Raw genomic sequence first — 17,583 nt, forward strand, 5'->3', positions numbered from 1 at the left:
GACCAGAGAAAATGGCTGGAGCTGAGTCATGAGGGATTTAGGATGGATGTTAGGAAAAGGTTTTTCACCCAAAGGGTGTTTGAGCACTGGGACAGACTCCCCAGGGCAGCAGTCACAGCCCCAAGCCTGACAGAGTTCAAGCAGCGTTTGGACAATGCTCTCACACACATGGTGGGAGTCTTGGGGTGTCCTATGCAGGGCCAGGAGTGGGATTCAAGGATCCTGACAGGTTCCTTCCGACTCAACATATTCTATGATTCAACTTTGAGTGAAAAGTCTCCATTATCCTTACATTCAGGAACTGTGCTGTCATTAAGCATCCACCTCAGTAGACAGTGGATTACTTTTAACTTTTGCAAATTAAGCTGGGATTTTCCTAATCAGAAATGTCAGTAACTCACGCTACTCAAGTTATTATTCATATAGTGAGTTTATTGTGAATTAAGAATACAGACAGTGTTTTAATGGTACATGTGAAGGCTGTCACATACACACCCTGGTTTTCATTGTGCACTTGAGAGAAGCGTTAATATAAAAAAAGGAGCAAATAATTATATACACCTCCTTTCCCAGAAAATCTCTGAAGCAATTCCACCAGTGTGGCAGATCATTCTAAGCATTTACCTATCCCATAAGTATATACATTAAAATTTATTTATCCACATTTGAATAATATTCTTTGTAAGCATGTTTTATTCTGGTATCTTACAAATATGATTTAGTTACATGTTTTTTGGTCTTTAAATTATTCTGTTGGTTTTTGCTGTTCTTTTTTTTTAAATTATTGTAAGGCTAAATATTACCTGCCACAATAATAAAAAAATGAAAAGAGAGGAAGAGGCAAAGCATTAGTCTCTCTACACTACTATTTAATTTTTATTTTATATTTAAAATGTTTGTGGAATATACATACTACCTTAGCTGAAATAAAGAAAAAATATTTTAATAACAAAGCAAAAGTAGATCAGAAAGTTCCAAAATCTAAACAGGTAAGTATAGTTCTCATAATACTAGTTTAGAGCCCATTCTGGAAATAATCTGTAATCTAAATATAACTGGTGTGTTTTGAGAAGCCTCTTTAACAAGTCTTTTGGTATCATTGAGCCTTTCAATGATTTACTTTCATGGTTCTGGTATCTACTCAGACTTTGCTCAACCTATGGGCTCATCTGCACCTGTCATAATTGTTGCCCTTGGGGTAGATATGAAGAAATCATTATTTTTATTAGTGTACAATCTAGTACATCCATGTACTTGAAAAATTGTTCAAGTATTTTCATGAATACCAACCTTGGCTTTTAATTTTCAGTTAGTAGAAAATTAGGAAAACATTCTCTTCTGTGGATGATTTTGTTTTCATTGAGGACTGAGGACTGAGAAAATACAACCTTCATTTGGCTGTATCTCCAACAATATTAGATTTACTATCTTTTTCTTCCTCCAACAAGATCAGTTCAGTTCTTGCTGAAGATGTCACAATAGATGAGGCCCCGTCAGTTTCAGCTTTTTCACCTTCTCCTATTTCTTTAGGTGATAAGCTTTCTTGTGCATCAAAAAACACATCTGGCTTATCTGTTGGGCTATCTTCATCTGAGAGTCTCCCCTCTTTATGACCCACCTCTTCTTTGTCAACAGACTTAGCCTTTTTGGAAGGAGAGGTGAAACCAAGCTTGGGGAATCTAAACCATCCAGCTTTTTCAGCCTGCTTAGAGGAATCATCTGATGTGTCAGCAGGTTTCACATCTTCTGGAACTGATTTTTTTATTTCTGCTTTTGCATCTGTGCTTGTTTCATCCCCAGGAGATGAAAAGCCAATACTTGGAAGCCAAAATTTAAATCTTCCAGGAGATCTTTTACTATCAGTCTTTTCTTTCTCATTGGTTATGTCTTTTTCTTCACCTTCCACTGCTTCAACTACATCTTCATCTTCAGAGAGAGGAGCTGCAATTATTCCCTCTGGTGATTTATCAGGAAAACTCTCTTCAAGTTTACTGGAACCCTTTACTTCAGCAGCAGATGTTTTTAACTTTGACAAACTTACTTTTCCTCTAGATTCTTCAGACCCACTGTGTGGTTTGTCAGATAGTTTAAGCTCAGCACTGCCACTTCCCTGTGCTGCTACTCCAAAGCTTTCACCAGCACCTGTAGGTTTTCTCACTGATGCATCTCCTGTTGGAGATGGCTGCTGGACCTGCACGTCTAAATCACTGTGTGATTCAGGCAACTTGGCCTTGAGCAATGAGAATCCCAAAGTAGCAGTTTTGACCTCTGGTGACAGAATCTCTGATTCTTTCAGTATTTCAGTAGTGTAAATCTCACACCGCTCAATAGCAACATGTTCAGGTTCTACTTTTTCACTTACTTCTTGGCCCTCTATGTAAGACCAATGAACGTCTTGCCCTGCACTTGAAAGGGAGGATTCTATGGTAGCTGTCATTTGGGCTGTTTTAATGTCAGGTTCAGTCAGTGTCATAATTTTGCTTTTTGCTTTTTGAATAACCCCCTCTACAGCTCCTGGTGTTTCTTCGGGGATAGCAGAGCTTGCTTGCAGTTGCACTATTTCAATGTCAGTACTAGATCCCTTTGGATCTGTTACTACTTTTGACAGTAAAACATCAGCTTCAATTGGGGGAGTTCTGAAAGTGAATCTTGGTATTTTTAGTTTGGGAATTCTTACACTTACTTCTGGAATACCTTGTGTTTGGTTCACTGTTTCCCCTGTTATTCTGGCAGTTGCTTCTATATGATCTAGAGCTGGACTTTTCAGGCCAGTCGATCCTTCTGGTTTTTGTAACTGCATTTCTGCTGTGCCTCTTTCACTTTTAGGTGCTGAATCAGCTTCTGACTTAGGCAAATTGGTATCATTTTCAAACCCCTTGATTTCAGAATGCAACATTCCAAACCTTGGAATCTTAAACTTGTATGGTTTTATTTTACTTGTTTCTGCTCTGTCTTCTACTTGCACTTGCACTTCCACTCCTGCAGACGCATCCTTTTCAACACTTTTCACGCAAAATTTCATTTCAGGATCTACTGCAGTAATTTTAACATCTGTCTTCAATGTTGGAACTTCTACCTTTAGATCTTCCAGCTTAGCAGTAACATAAGTACCATCTTCTGATCCTTTTGCTGTAGACCATTCACATGTAGTCCTTTTTAATTGACTTTCTTCACTTTCTTTTCCTGTGATTTTCACCTCCCCCTTTATCTTTCCTTTTTTAATTGCTGCCTCTTTGTTTTGAATATCCAGCTCTTCCTTTGGAAGATTAACATCTATTTTCTTCTGTGTTGCATCCAGAGTAATTTCACCTGATGATGGCTTGCATCCTATCCCTGATGTCTCTAACTTCATGAAACTTTCTACCTTTTGGACATTTATATCCTGTGATTGGCCTTTATGCTCTGGAGACGTCAGAGTACACATAGGAAACCTATGTGTTGAACTCTTGTCTTTGTCAGTTTCTGAAGCACTTGGGTATGATTTAGACAATTCTGCTGCAGACACTGTGATTTCTGAAGTATGTCCTTCAGCACTGCGCTTAAGTACGTCTGCGTAAGTTTCAGTTTTTGGAATACTCACTCCACTATCTGTTCTTTCTGTGGATAATGAAATATCTCCTTCAATCTTTGGCAAGCTAACATTAGAACTCTTCACAGAATCTTCTAATTTTTGAATCCCGTCTTTTCCAATAGTAATTTCAGCAACGGCATGTGGTAATGAGAATGTATTTTCAGGAGCACTTGTTTCAGTTTGTACTTTAGCAGAAGGAATAGTTGCCTGAGCTTTTTCCATACTTCTTTCAATATCGGCATCACTTTTCTTTTCCTTTAAGGATGACCTGCCAAATGCAGGTATTCTGAATTTTGGCATTTTAAACCATCCCTGATGTTCTTCAGTCTGAACTTCTTCAGCTTTTATTTCATGTTCTTTTAATTTGATTTCCTTCTCCTCAAGACTCTCACTAACTCCCTCTGTCTTTGGCTTAGACACTGACCTGGTGCTTATGTCTACCTTTGCATCTTCCATGCCACCCATCAGAGCTTGGGGTGTTTTTATCTTACCATCAACTACACCAGGATCTGACATATCAGATATAAGTTCTGATGCTGGAACTCCCACAGCAATGTCAGCAATTTCTTTTGCTGTTCTTAGTTGGGGTAGCTCAGCTTCTATTTTTGGAGAGCTGATCTCTGTCTCTGGGACTTTCCCTTTTGTTCTGGAGATTCCAAACTTTGTCTTCTGGAATTTCGGCATTTTAATCTTCCCTTCAGGACCTTCCAATTTCACTTTTCTTCCATCCACAACTGATGAGCTTTCTGTTAATATATCAGGGCTCTTCAAATCAACTGAAGCTTCTCCTTTGGGGAGCTTAGTACCTGTTTTTTGAATGTTACATTCATTGGTAGAACTTATTTTTAAGTCAACCTGTTGAAAACTCCCCTCTGAGGGAGTCAAAGAAGCATCAATCTTTGCTGAGCTGACTGTTATTTCAGTTTTAGAGGCTTCAGTTTCTACTCTGGAAAACTCCAGAGTATGGACCATAGTGTCAGCCAGTTTTATGCTGATTTGTGCCCCTTCTTCAGTCCCTTCAGGATGACATTTTTCTATATCAGGTATCTTAATACAATCATCACCCTCTATTTCTGTTTTAGGAAGAGTAGCATCAGCTTCAACTTTTTGAGATTTTGGAACCTTGATCTTGGAGAGTGAAATTTTAGGCATGACAAATTGAGGCTTTTTAATTGGACTTTTTTGCTCAACTTTTCCTGCAGATATTTCCAGATCAAGGTCTGGCCCACTACCTTGATCATCAGTTGCAGCTTCTTTCACTTCTGTGTCTATTCTGCTTGACATGACAGCAAGCTTTTGGTCTTCCAAATTTGCTCCAGAATCAGATTTAACACTTGCTTCCTTCTTTGGTGACCAACTGAAGGATGGAAGTTTGAATTTGGGCATTTTGAAATGTCCTTCTTTCTCTTCTCCGTCTCCATCTTGCTTTATTTCCCCCTTGATCTTTACTGCTGCATCTGAATCCTGAATACCACTGTCTGTTTTTGGAAAAGGAATGTCAGCTGATGGGAGGTGAACATCAGCCTCTGATGTCTTAATTTTGGCTTCAGGACTGTAAGTCTTTGTTTCTGTGCCACATTCTACCTTCAAGTCTGGTGATTCAACAGCAATGTCAGAGATTTCTACTGTTGCTTTTAGTTGGGGAACCTTGACTTCTGATTTGGATTGGCCAACATTCTTTTCTGACCCTTTCCCTTTAGAAAGTGTAATTCCTACCTTTGGCATTTGGAATTTAGACATTTTTGTTTTCCCTTCAGAACCTTCAGCTTTTATCTCTACATCACCCACAGCAATTTCACTTGATGTTCTTTCAACACTTATGTCAGGACTCTTCACCTCAAGCGAACCTTCGGGTGTCATCTTAATATCTGAGGTGGAGAGGCTGGCATTAGCAGCAGCTGATTTCAGTGTCAGCTCACCTCCTTCACAGGCAGGAACTTTGACCTCGCCTGTAGGCATGCTAATATCCATCTCTATTTTGGGAGCTTTGGCTTCTGGTTTGGAAAATTCTGAAGTTGGGACTGTAACTTTAGGCACTTTTATTCCCAGTCCTGCAACTTCTCCACTACTTCCTTCCTCAGATTTCTGAACAGGAACACCTTCTTTTTCTTGTTTGGGTCCAGAAACATCAGTTTCCACTACAGGCAGAGAGACCTGTACTTTCTGACTCTTAATTTTAGGGAATGAGATCTTTGGCATGGTAAATTGGGACTTCTTGGTTTTGGCCTTTTCACCATCTTGTTCTGTTGTATCAAATTCTTCATGAAGGTATTGATTCTCAGGAGTAGGAAAAGTTAATTCAGATCCCGTGTCTCCAGATAAGGTAGAAAAAGTGGGTCCTTCCAGGTGTTCCTCAACATGAGAAGGAGCAATAGCTTCTTTCTTTGGTGACCACCTAAATGAAGGCAGTTTGAATTTTGATGATTTAAATTTGTTTTCTTTCTCCTCAGTACCCTTTTCTCCTGTAACTACTTCCTGTTCTGCCTTGCACTCTAAATCTGGGCCATGGATTTCTGCTTCTAAGTTTGGCAAGGTAACCTCCACTGGTGAGAGATTTGGATCCATTGTTGGTGCATCCAGAACAACTTCAAGTGAAGGCTTATGCAACGTTACACCAAGATGGGCATCAGGGATTTGAACTGGTTTTTCAATATCAAGACCAGTCATATCAGATGTTATCCTTCCCTTGGAAATTTCAGATTCCACGTTGGAACCAATGTCACATTTAGATGCTTTTCCCTTAGATCGAATTCTGAATTTTGGTTTTCGGAATTTAGGAATTTTAACTGTGACCTCTGTGTCAACCAAAGATATTTCAGCAGATGTGGTTTTGCCATCTAGCCTTAAAGCTCCTTGCTCCTCAGATCCATCTTCACTTAAAATTTCAAAATCTGAAAGATTTTCATCAGCAAGAGATGCTATTTTTGATTCCGATTCAGTTAGATTAATTTGGTATTTAGTAAGAGTAATATCCCCCTTTTGTATAGAGGACTGCAGATCAGTTTTAGATGAAGTCACTTCAGATTTAGAGAAACCAATGCTAGGAACTCTGAATTTGGTACTTTTAGATACACTCTCCTCCATAACATCAGAAAAACGTTTAGGTTCAACACTCTCAGAAGGGACCAAAGAAGCTTCGTCTGTTAAAGAATAACAAAGAGTTTCAGAAACAGAAACATCACATCCAGATTGGCTTTGTGTATGAGGTTTGAAAGTTTTAGAAAGAGAAATTTTAGGAATTTTAAATGCAGAAGATTTAGATTTGCCAACTTCCTCCTCTTTAAAAGTAGAAGAATCAAGGGGAAAATCAAACTTGGGCGCCTGGATCTCAGAGTCAGAAAATGTCATGTCCATGACAGCAGTACCCGAGGGCACTGTCATGTGGGGCTCCTTCGGGGTGACATCCACCTCGGCGGCCACGGTGCCCTTGGCCTCTCTGCTGCTGGACCAGCCAAAGGAAGGCATGCCGAACTTGGGCATCTTGAACTTGCCGTCCTTGGTCTTGGTGGCCTCCTTCTCTGGCACTTTGGCTTCTCCTTCAAGGCTAAGGCTGGCTTCGGGGGCCTGCAGGTCGACGCTGGCCTGTGGAAGAGTGACGTCGACGGAGGGCAGGCTGATGTCCACCTTGGGAGCTTTGATGTCAGCTTTGGGCATCTTGAGGGAGGGCTTCTCCAGCTTCACGCCAGTGCCCTCGGTTGAGGCCGTCACGGTGGCAGAGGGGAGCTCGACCTCAGCACTGGGCAGGCTGACCTCGGCTGTGGGCACCTCGGCCTTGTGCGAGGACACTGTGAATTTAGGTTTGTCAAATTTGGGCATCTTGAGCTTGCCTTTCAGGCCCGTGCCTTCCAGCCCCAGCTTGCCTTCGGCGGAGGGCACTTTGATGTCTATGTCGGGCGCCTGGAGCTCCAGGGAGCCTTCAACAGAGGGCAGCTTGACATCGGGGGCCGTGACAGTGATGTCGGCGTCGGTGGCATTGATCTCTGCCTGCGGGAGGCTGACGTCTGCCTCCAGTTTGGGAGACTTGATGGTGGGCTTGGAGAAGACCACGCTGGGCACCTTGACTTTGGGCATGTGTATTTTCATGCCGCCGCCCTCCCCTTTGCCAGCGGCCGCCTCCAGGCTGCCTTCGGCCTCGGGGCCCTGCAGGGCGACCTCGCCCTCCGGGCCTTTGGGCAGCGAGACCTCGGCCTTGGGCAGGCTGACCTGCGCCTGGGGAGCTTTGACTTTGGGCAGCTTGACGCTGGGCATCTTGACGTCGGGCATCTTGAATCGGCCTTTCTCAGCCTCTGCTGCTACCGTGCCCGTCTCGACGGTCACCTCCACACCAGGCCCTTGGATATCGGCCGCGGGCAGGGTCACCTCCACTTCAGTGGTTCCGGAAAGCACCGTCACCTGGGGCTCCGGGAGGCTGACGTCCACCTCGGCGGCCACGGTGCCCTTGGCCTCTCTGCTGCTGGACCAGCCAAAGGAAGGCATGCCGAACTTGGGCATCTTGAACTTGCCGTCCTTGGTCTTGGTGGCCTCCTTCTCTGGCACTTTGGCTTCCCCTTCAAGGGTAAGGCTGGCTTCGGGGGCCTGCAGGTCGACGCTGGCCTGTGGAAGAGTGACGTCGACGGAGGGCAGGCTGATGGCCACCTTGGGAGCTTTGATGTCAGCTTTGGGCATCTTGAGGGAGGGCTTCTCCAGCTTCACGCCAGTGTCCTCCGCTGTGGCCGTCACGGTGGCAGAGGGGAGCTCGACCTCAGCACTGGGCAGGCTGACCTCGGCTGTGGGCACCTCGGCCTTGGGCGAGGACACTGTGAATTTGGGCTTGTCAAATTTGGGCATCTTGAGCTTGCCTTTCAGGCCCGTGCCTTCCAGCCCCAGCTTGCCTTCGGCGGAGGGCACTTTGATGTCTATGTCGGGCGCCTGGAGCTCCAGGGAGCCTTCAACAGAGGGCAGCTTGACATCGGGGGCCGTGACAGTGATGTCGGTGTCGGTGGCCTTGATCTCTGCCTGCGGGAGGCTGACGTCTGCCTCCAGTTTGGGAGACTTGATGGTGGGCTTGGAGAAGACCACGCTGGGCACCTTGACTTTGGGCATGTGTATTTTCATGCCGCCCCCGCTTTGCCAGCGGCGCCTCCAGGCTGCCTTCGGCCTCAGGGCCCTGCAGGGCGACCTCGCCCTCCAGGCCTTTGGGCAGCGAGACCTCGGCCTTGGGCAGGCTGACCTGCGCCTGGGGAGCTTTGACTTTGGGCAGCTTGACGCTGGGCATCTTGACGTCGGGCATCTTGAATCGGCCTTTCTCAGCCTCTGCTGCTACCGTGCCCGTCTCGACGGTCACCTCCACACCAGGCGCTTGGATATCGGCCGCGGGCAGGGTCACCTCCACTTCAGTGGTTCCGGAAGGCACCGTCACCTGGGGCTCCGGGAGGCTGACGTCCACCTCGGCGGCCACGGTGCCCTTGGCCTCTCTGCTGCTGGACCAGCCAAAGGAAGGCATGCCGAACTTGGGCATCTTGAACTTGCCGTCCTTGGTCTTGGTGGCCTCCTTCTCTGGCACTTTGGCTTCTCCTTCAAGGCTAAGGCTGGCTTCGAGGGGCCTGCAGGTCGACGCGGCCTGTGGAAGAGTGACGTCGACGGAGGGCAGGCTGATGTCCACCTTGGGAGCTTTGATGTCAGCTTTGGGCATCTTGAGGGAGGGCTTCTCCAGCTTCACGCCAGTGTCCTCCGGTGTGGCAGTCACAGTAGCAGAGGGGTGCTCGACCTCAGCACTGGGCAGGCTGACCTCGGCTGTGGGCACCTCGGCCTTGTGCGAGGACACTGTGAATTTAGGTTTGTCAAATTTGGGCATCTTGAGCTTGCCTTTCAGGCCCGTGCCTTCCAGCCCCAGCTTGCCTTCGGCGGAGGGCACTTTGATGTCTATGTCGGGTGCCTGGAGCTCCAGGGAGCCTTCAACAGAGGGCAGCTTGACATCGGGGGCCGTGACAGTGATGTCGGCGTCGGTGGCCTTGATCTCTGCCTGCGGGAGGCTGACGTCTGCCTCCAGTTTGGGAGACTTGATGGTGGGCTTGGAGAAGACCACGCTGGGCACCTTGACTTTGGGCATGTGTATTTTCATGCCGCCGCCCTCCGCTTTGCCAGCGGCCGCCTCCAGGCTGCCTTCGGCCTCAGGGCCCTGCAGGGCGACCTCGCCCTCCTGGCCTTTGGGCAGCGAGACCTCGGCCTTGGGCAGGCTGACCTGCGCCTGGGGAGCTTTGACTTTGGGCAGCTTGACGCTGGGCATCTTGACGTCAGGCATCTTGAATCGGCCTTTCTCAGCCTCTGCTGCTACCGTGCCCGTCTCGACGGTCACCTCCACACCAGGCGCTTGGATATCGGCCGCGGGCAGGGTCACCTCCACTTCAGTGGTTCCAGAAGGCACCGTCACCTGGGGCTCCGGGAGGCTGACGTCCACCTCGGCGGCCACGGTGCCCTTGGCCTCTCTGCTGCTGGACCAGCCAAAGGAAGGCATGCCGAACTTGGGCATCTTGAACTTGCCGTCCTTGGTCTTGGTGGCCTCCTTCTCTGGCACTTTGGCTTCTCCTTCAAGGCTAAGGCTGGCTTCGGGGGCCTGCAGGTCGACGCTGGCCTGTGGAAGAGTGACGTCGACGGAGGGCAGGCTGATGTCCACCTTGGGAGTTTTGATGTCAGCTTTGGGCATCTTGAGGGAGGGCTTCTCCAGCTTCACGCCAGTGTCCTCGGTTGAGGCCGTCACGGTGGCAGAGGGCAGCTCGACCTCAGCACTGGGCAGGCTGACCTCGGCTGTGGGCACCTCGGCCTTGGGCGAGGACACTGTGAATTTGGGCTTGTCAAATTTGGGCATCTTGAGCTTGCCTTTCAGGCCCGTGCCTTCCAGCCCCAGCTTGCCTTCGGCGGAAGGCACTTTGATGTCTATGTCGGGCGCCTGGAGCTCCAGGGAGCCTTCAACAGAGGGCAGCTTGACATCGGGGGCCGTGACAGTGATGTCGGCGTCGGTGGCCTTGATCTCTGCCTGCGGGAGGCTGACGTCTGCCTCCAGTTTGGGAGAACTTGATGGTGGGCTTGGAAGACCACGCTGGGCACCTTGACTTTGGGCATGTGTATTTTCATGCCGCCGCCCTCCGCTTTGCCAGCGGCCGCCTCCAGGCTGCCTTCGGCCTCAGGGCCCTGCAGGGCGACTTCGCCCTCCTGGCCTTTGGGCAGCGAGACCTCGGCCTTGGGCAGGCTGACCTGCGCCTGGGGAGCTTTGACTTTGGGCAGCTTGACGCTGGGCATCTTGACGTCGGGCATCTTGAATCGGCCTTTCTCAGCCTCTGCTGCTACCGTGCCCGTCTCGACGGTCACCTCCACACCAGGCCCTTGGATATCGGCCGCGGGCAGGGTCACCTCCACTTCAGTGGTTCCGGAAGGCACCGTCACCTGGGGCTCCGGGAGGCTGACGTCCACCTCGGCGGCCACGGTGCCCTTGGCCTCTCTGCTGCTGGACCAGCCAAAGGAAGGCATGCCGAACTTGGGCATCTTGAACTTGCCGTCCTTGGTCTTGGTGGCCTCCTTCTCTGGCACTTTGGCTTCTCCTTCAAGGCTAAGGCTGGCTTCGGGGGCCTGCAGGTCGACGCTGGCCTGTGGAAGAGTGACGTCGACGGAGGGCAGGCTGATGTCCACCTTGGGAGTTTTGATGTCAGCTTTGGGCATCTTGAGGGAGGGCTTCTCCAGCTTCACGCCAGTGTCCTCGGTTGAGGCGTCACGGTGGCAGAGGGCAGCTCGACCTCAGCACTGGGCAGGCTGACCTCGGCTGTGGGCACCTCGGCCTTGGGCGAGGACACTGTGAATTTGGGCTTGTCAAATTTGGGCATCTTGAGCTTGCCTTTCAGGCCCGTGCCTTCCAGCCCCAGCTTGCCTTCGGCGGAAGGCACTTTGATGTCTATGTCGGGCGCCTGGAGCTCCAGGGAGCCTTCAACAGAGGGCAGCTTGACATCGGGGGCCGTGACAGTGATGTCGGCGTCGGTGGCCTTGATCTCTGCCTGCGGGAGGCTGACGTCTGCCTCCAGTTTGGGAGACTTGATGGTGGGCTTGGAGAAGACCACGCTGGGCACCTTGACTTTGGGCATGTGTATTTTCATGCCGCCGCCCTCCGCTTTGCCAGCGGCCGCCTCCAGGCTGCCTTCGGCCTCAGGGCCCTGCAGGGCGACCTCGCCCTCCGGGCCTTTGGGCAGCGAGCCCTCGGCCTTGGGCAGGCTGACCTGCGCCTGGGGAGCTTTGACTTTGGGCAGCTTGACGCTGGGCATCTTGACGTCGGGCATCTTGAATCGGCCTTTCTCAGCCTCTGCTGCTACCGTGCCCGTCTCGACGGTCACCTCCACACCAGGCCCTTGGATATCGGCCGCGGGCAGGGTCACCTCCACTTCAGTGGTTCCGGAAGGCACCGTCACCTGGGGCTCCGGGAGGCTGACGTCCACCTCGGCGGCCACGGTGCCCTTGGCCTCTCTGCTGCTGGACCAGCCAAAGGAAGGCATGCCGAACTTGGGCATCTTGAACTTGCCGTCCTTGGTCTTGGTGGCCTCCTTCTCTGGCACTTTGGCTTCTCCTTCAAGGCTAAGGCTGGCTTCGGGGGCCTGCAGGTCGACGCTGGCCTGTGGAAGAGTGACGTCGACGGAGGGCAGGCTGATGTCCACCTTGGGAGTTTTGATGTCAGCTTTGGGCATCTTGAGGGAGGGCTTCTCCAGCTTCACGCCAGTGTCCTCGGTTGAGGCCGTCACGGTGGCAGAGGGCAGCTCGACCTCAGCACTGGGCAGGCTGACCTCGGCTGTGGGCACCTCGGCCTTGGGCGAGGACACTGTGAATTTGGGCTTGTCAAATTTGGGCATCTTGAGCTTGCCTTTCAGGCCCGTGCCTTCCAGCCCCCAGCTTGCCTTGGGGAAGGCACTTTGATGTCTATGTCGGGCGCCTGGAGCTCCAGGGAGCCTTCAACAGAGGGCAGCTTGACATCGGGGGCCGTGACAGTGATGTCGGCGTCGGTGGCCTTGATCTCTGCCTGCGGGAGGCTGACGTCTGCCTCCAGTTTGGGAGACTTGATGGTGGGCTTGGAGAAGACCACGCTGGGCACCTTGACTTTGGGCATGTGTATTTTCATGCCGCCGCCCTCCGCTTTGCCAGCGGCCGCCTCCAGGCTGCCTTCGGCCTCAGGGCCCTGCAGGGCGACTTCGCCCTCCTGGCCTTTGGGCAGCGAGCCCTCGGCCTTGGGCAGGCTGACCTGCGCCTGGGGAGCTTTGACTTTGGGCAGCTTGACGCTGGGCATCTTGACGTCGGGCATCTTGAATCGGCCTTTCTCAGCCTCTGCTGCTACCGTGCCCGTCTCGACGGTCACCTCCACACCAGGCCCTTGGATATCGGCCGCGGGCAGGGTCACCTCCACTTCAGTGGTTCCGAAAGCACCGTCACCTGGGGCTCCGGGAGGCTGACGTCCACCTCGCGGCCCACGGTGCCCTTGGCCTCTCTGCTGCTGGACCAGCCAAAGGAAGGCATGCCGAACTTGGGCATCTTGAACTTGCCGTCCTTGGTCTTGGTGGCCTCCTTCTCTGGCACTTTGGCTTCTCCTTCAAGGCTAAGGCTGGCTTCGGGGGCCTGCAGGTCGACGCTGGCCTGTGGAAGAGTGACGTCGACGGAGGGCAGGCTGATGTCCACCTTGGGAGCTTTGATGTCAGCTTTGGGCATCTTGAGGGAGGGCTTCTCCAGCTTCACGCCAGTGTCCTCGGTTGAGGCCGTCACGGTGGCAGAGGGCAGCTCGACCTCAGCACTGGGCAGGCTGACCTCGGCTGTGGGCACCTCGGCCTTGGGCGAGGACACTGTGAATTTGGGCTTGTCAAATTTGGGCATCTTGAGCTTGCCTTTCAGGCCCGTGCCTTCCAGCCCCAGCTTGCCTTCGGCGGAAGGCACTTTGATGTCTATGTCGGGCGCCTGGAGCTCCAGGGAGCCTTCAACAGAGGGCAGCTTGACATCGGGGGCCGTGACAGTGATGTCGGCGTCGGTGGCCTTGATCTCTGCCTGCGGGAGGCTGACGTCTGCCTCCAGTTTGGGAGACTTGATGGTGGGCTTGGAGAAGACCACGCTGGGCACCTTGACTTTGGGCATGTGTATTTTCATGCCGCCGCCCTCCGCTTTGCCAGCGGCCGCCTCCAGGCTGCCTTCGGCCTCGGGGCCCTGCAGGGCGACCTCGCCCTCCAGGCCTTTGGGCAGCGAGACCTCGGCCTTGGGCAGGCTGACCTGCGCCTGGGGAGCTTTGATTTTGGGCAGCTTGACGCTGGGCATCTTGATGTCGGGCATCTTGAATCGGCCTTTCTCAGCCTCTGCTGCTACCGTGCCCGTCTCGACGGTCACCTCCACACCAGGCGCTTGGATATCGGCCGCAGGTAGGGTCACCTCCACTTCAGTGGTTCCGGAAGGCACCGTCACCTGGGGCTCCGGGAGGCTGACGTCCACCTCGGCGGCCACGGTGCCCTTGGCCTCTCTGCTGCTGGACCAGCCAAAGGAAGGCATGCCGAACTTGGGCATCTTGAACTTGCCGTCCTTGGTCTTGGTGGCCTCCTTCTCTGGCACTTTGGCTTCTCCTTCAAGGCTAAGGCTGGCTTCGGGGGCCTGCAGGTCGATGCTGGCCTGTGGAAGAGTGACGTCGACGGAGGGCAGGCTGATGTCCACCTTGGGAGCTTTGATGTCAGCTTTGGGCATCTTGAGGGAGGGCTTCTCCAGCTTCACGCCAGTGTCCTCCGCTGTGGCAGTCACAGTAGCAGAGGGGTGCTCGACCTCAGCACTGGGCAGGCTGACCTCGGCTGTGGGCACCTCGGCCTTGGGCGAGGACACTGTGAATTTGGGCTTGTCAAATTTGGGCATCTTGAGCTTGCCTTTCAGGCCCGTGCCTTCCAGCCCCAGCTTGCCTTCGGCGGAGGGCACTTTGATGTCTATGTCGGGTGCCTGGAGCTCCAGGGAGCCTTCAACAGAGGGCAGCTTGACATCGGGGGCCGTGACAGTGATGTCGGCGTCGGTGGCCTTGATCTCTGCCTGCGGGAGGCTGACGTCTGCCTCCAGTTTGGGAGACTTGATGGTGGGCTTGGAGAAGACCACGCTGGGCACCTTGACTTTGGGCATGTGTATTTTCATGCCGCCGCCCTCCGCTTTGCCAGCGGCCGCCTCCAGGCTGCCTTCGGCCTCGGGGCCCTGCAGGGCGACCTCGCCCTCCGGGCCTTTGGGCAGCGAGACCTCGGCCTTGGGCAGGCTGACCTGCGCCTGGGGAGCTTTGACTTTGGGCAGCTTGACGCTGGGCATCTTGACGTCAGGCATCTTGAATCGGCCTTTCTCAGCCTCTGCTGCTACCGTGCCCGTCTCGACGGTCACCTCCACACCAGGCGCTTGGATATCGGCCGCGGGTAGGGTCACCTCCACTTCAGTGGTTCCGGAAGGCACCGTCACCTGGGGCTCCGGGAGGCTGACGTCCACCTCGGCGGCCACGGTGCCCTTGGCCTCTCTGCTGCTGGACCAGCCAAAGGAAGGCATGCCGAACTTGGGCATCTTGAACTTGCCGTCCTTGGTCTTGGTGGCCTCCTTCTCTGGCACTTTGGCTTCTCCTTCAAGGCTAAGGCTGGCTTCGGGGGCCTGCAGGTCGACGCTGGCCTGTGGAAGAGTGACGTCGACGGAGGGCAGGCTGATGTCCACCTTGGGAGTTTTGATGTCAGCTTTGGGCATCTTGAGGGAGGGCTTCTCCAGCTTCCGCGCCAGTGTCCTCCGCTGAGGCCGTCACGGTGGCAGAGGGGAGCTCGACCTCAGCACTGGGCAGGCTGACCTCGGCTGTGGGCACCTCGGCCTTGGGCGAGGACACTGTGAATTTGGGCTTGTCAAATTTGGGCATCTTGAGCTTGCCTTTCAGGCCCGTGCCTTCCAGCCCCAGCTTGCCTTCGGCGGAAGGCACTTTGATGTCTATGTCGGGTGCCTGGAGCTCCAGGGAGCCTTCAACAGAGGGCAGCTTGACATCGGGGGCTGTGACAGTGATGTCGGCGTCGGTGGCCTTGATCTCTGCCTGCGGGAGGCTGACGTCTGCCTCCAGTTTGGGAGACTTGATGGTGGGCTTGGAGAAGACCACGCTGGGCACCTTGACTTTGGGCATGTGTATTTTCATGCCGCCGCCCTCCGCTTTGCCAGCGGCCGCCTCCAGGCTGCCTTCGGCCTCAGGGCCCTGCAGGGCGACTTCGCCCTCCGGGCCTTTGGGCAGCGAGCCCTCGGCCTTGGGCAGGCTGACCTGCGCCTGGGGAGCTTTGACTTTGGGCAGCTTGACGCTGGGCATCTTGACGTCAGGCATCTTGAATCGGCCTTTCTCAGCCTCTGCTGCTACCGTGCCCGTCTCGACGGTCACCTCCACACCAGGCGCTTGGATATCGGCGCGCGGCAGGGTCACCTCCACTTCAGTGGTTCCGGAAGGCACCGTCACCTGGGGCTCCGGGAGGCTGACGTCCACCTCGGCGGCCACGGTGCCCTTGGCCTCTCTGCTGCTGGACCAGCCAAAGGAAGGCATGCCGAACTTGGGCATCTTGAACTTGCCGTCCTTGGTCTTGGTGGCCTCCTTCTCTGGCACTTTGGCTTCCCCTTCAAGGGTAAGGCTGGCTTCGGGGGCCTGCAGGTCGACGCTGGCCTGTGGAAGAGTGACGTCGACGGAGGGCAGGCTGATGTCCACCTTGGGAGCTTTGATGTCAGCTTTGGGCATCTTGAGGGAGGGCTTCTCCAGCTTCACGCCAGTGTCCTCCGCTGCGGCCGTCACAGTGGCAGAGGGGAGCTCGACCTCAGCACTGGGCAGGCTGACCTCGGCTGTGGGCACCTCGGCCTTGGGCGAGGACACTGTGAATTTGGGCTTGTCAAATTTGGGCATCTTGAGCTTGCCTTTCAGGCCCGTGCCTTCCAGCCCCAGCTTGCCTTCGGCGGAAGGCACTTTGATGTCTATGTCGGGCGCCTGGAGCTCCAGGGAGCCTTCAACAGAGGGCAGCTTGACATCGGGGGCCATGACAGTGATGTCGGTGTCGGTGGCATTGATCTCTGCCTGCGGGAGGCTGACGTCTGCCTCCAGTTTGGGAGACTTGATGGTGGGCTTGGAGAAGACCACGCTGGGCACCTTGACTTTGGGCATGTGTATTTTCATGCCGCCGCCCTCCGCTTTGCCAGCGGCCGCCTCCAGGCTGCCTTCGGCCTCAGGGCCCTGCAGGGCGACCTCGCCCTCCAGGCCTTTGGGCAGCGAGACCTCGGCCTTGGGCAGGCTGACCTGCGCCTGGGGAGCTTTGACTTTGGGCAGCTTGACGCTGGGCATCTTGACGTCGGGCATCTTGAATTGGCCTTTCTCAGCCTCTGCTGCTACCGTGCCCGTCTCGACGGTCACCTCCACACCAGGCGCTTGGATATCGGCCGCGGGCAGGGTCACCTCCACTCCAGTGGTTCCGGAAAGCACCGTCACCTGGGGCTCCGGGAGGCTGACGTCCACCTCGGCCGCCACGGTGCCCTTGGCCTCTCTGCTGCTGGACCAGCCAAAGGAAGGCATGCCCAACTTGGGCATCTTGAACTTGCCGTCCTTGGTCTTGGTGGCCTCCTTCTCTGGCACTTTGGCTTCTCCTTCAAGGCTAAGGCTGGCTTCGGGGGCCTGCAGTTCGACGCTGGCCTGTGGAAGAGTGACGTCGACGGAGGGCAGGCTGATGTCCACCTTGGGAGCTTTGATGTCAGCTTTGGGCATCTTGAGGGAGGGCTTCTCCAGCTTCACGCCAGTGTCCTCCGCTGTGGCCGTCACAGTGGCAGAGGGGAGCTCGACCTCAGCACTGGGCAGGCTGACCTCGGCTGTGGGCACCTCGGCCTTGGGCGAGGACACTGTGAATTTGGGCTTGTCAAATTTGGGCATCTTGAGCTTGCCTTTCAGGCCCGTGCCTTCCAGCCCCAGCTTGCCGTCGGCGGAGGGCACTTTTGATGTCTATGTCGGGCGCCTGGAGCTCCAG

General features: G+C 53.6%; 1 protein-coding gene across 1 annotated transcript in view; it reads right to left on the reverse strand.

Annotated features, from left to right (window-relative positions):
- Positions 1–420: 420 nt before the first annotated feature.
- The window catches only part of AHNAK2 (AHNAK nucleoprotein 2), a 54,061-nt gene continuing 36,898 nt past the window's right edge, over positions 421–17,583 (reverse strand). The window contains 7 exon segments of the mRNA XM_030950055.1: positions 421–8,665; positions 8,697–10,620; positions 10,653–11,311; positions 11,314–12,479; positions 12,482–13,009; positions 13,042–15,316; positions 15,423–17,548. Coding sequence (XP_030805915.1) covers positions 1,391–8,665; positions 8,697–10,620; positions 10,653–11,311; positions 11,314–12,479; positions 12,482–13,009; positions 13,042–15,316; positions 15,423–17,548 — 15,953 coding nt within the window. The 3' untranslated portion in view covers positions 421–1,390.

This window comes from Camarhynchus parvulus, chromosome 5 (assembly GCF_901933205.1).
Source record: "Camarhynchus parvulus chromosome 5, STF_HiC, whole genome shotgun sequence".
Lineage (NCBI taxonomy): Eukaryota > Metazoa > Chordata > Aves > Passeriformes > Thraupidae > Camarhynchus > Camarhynchus parvulus.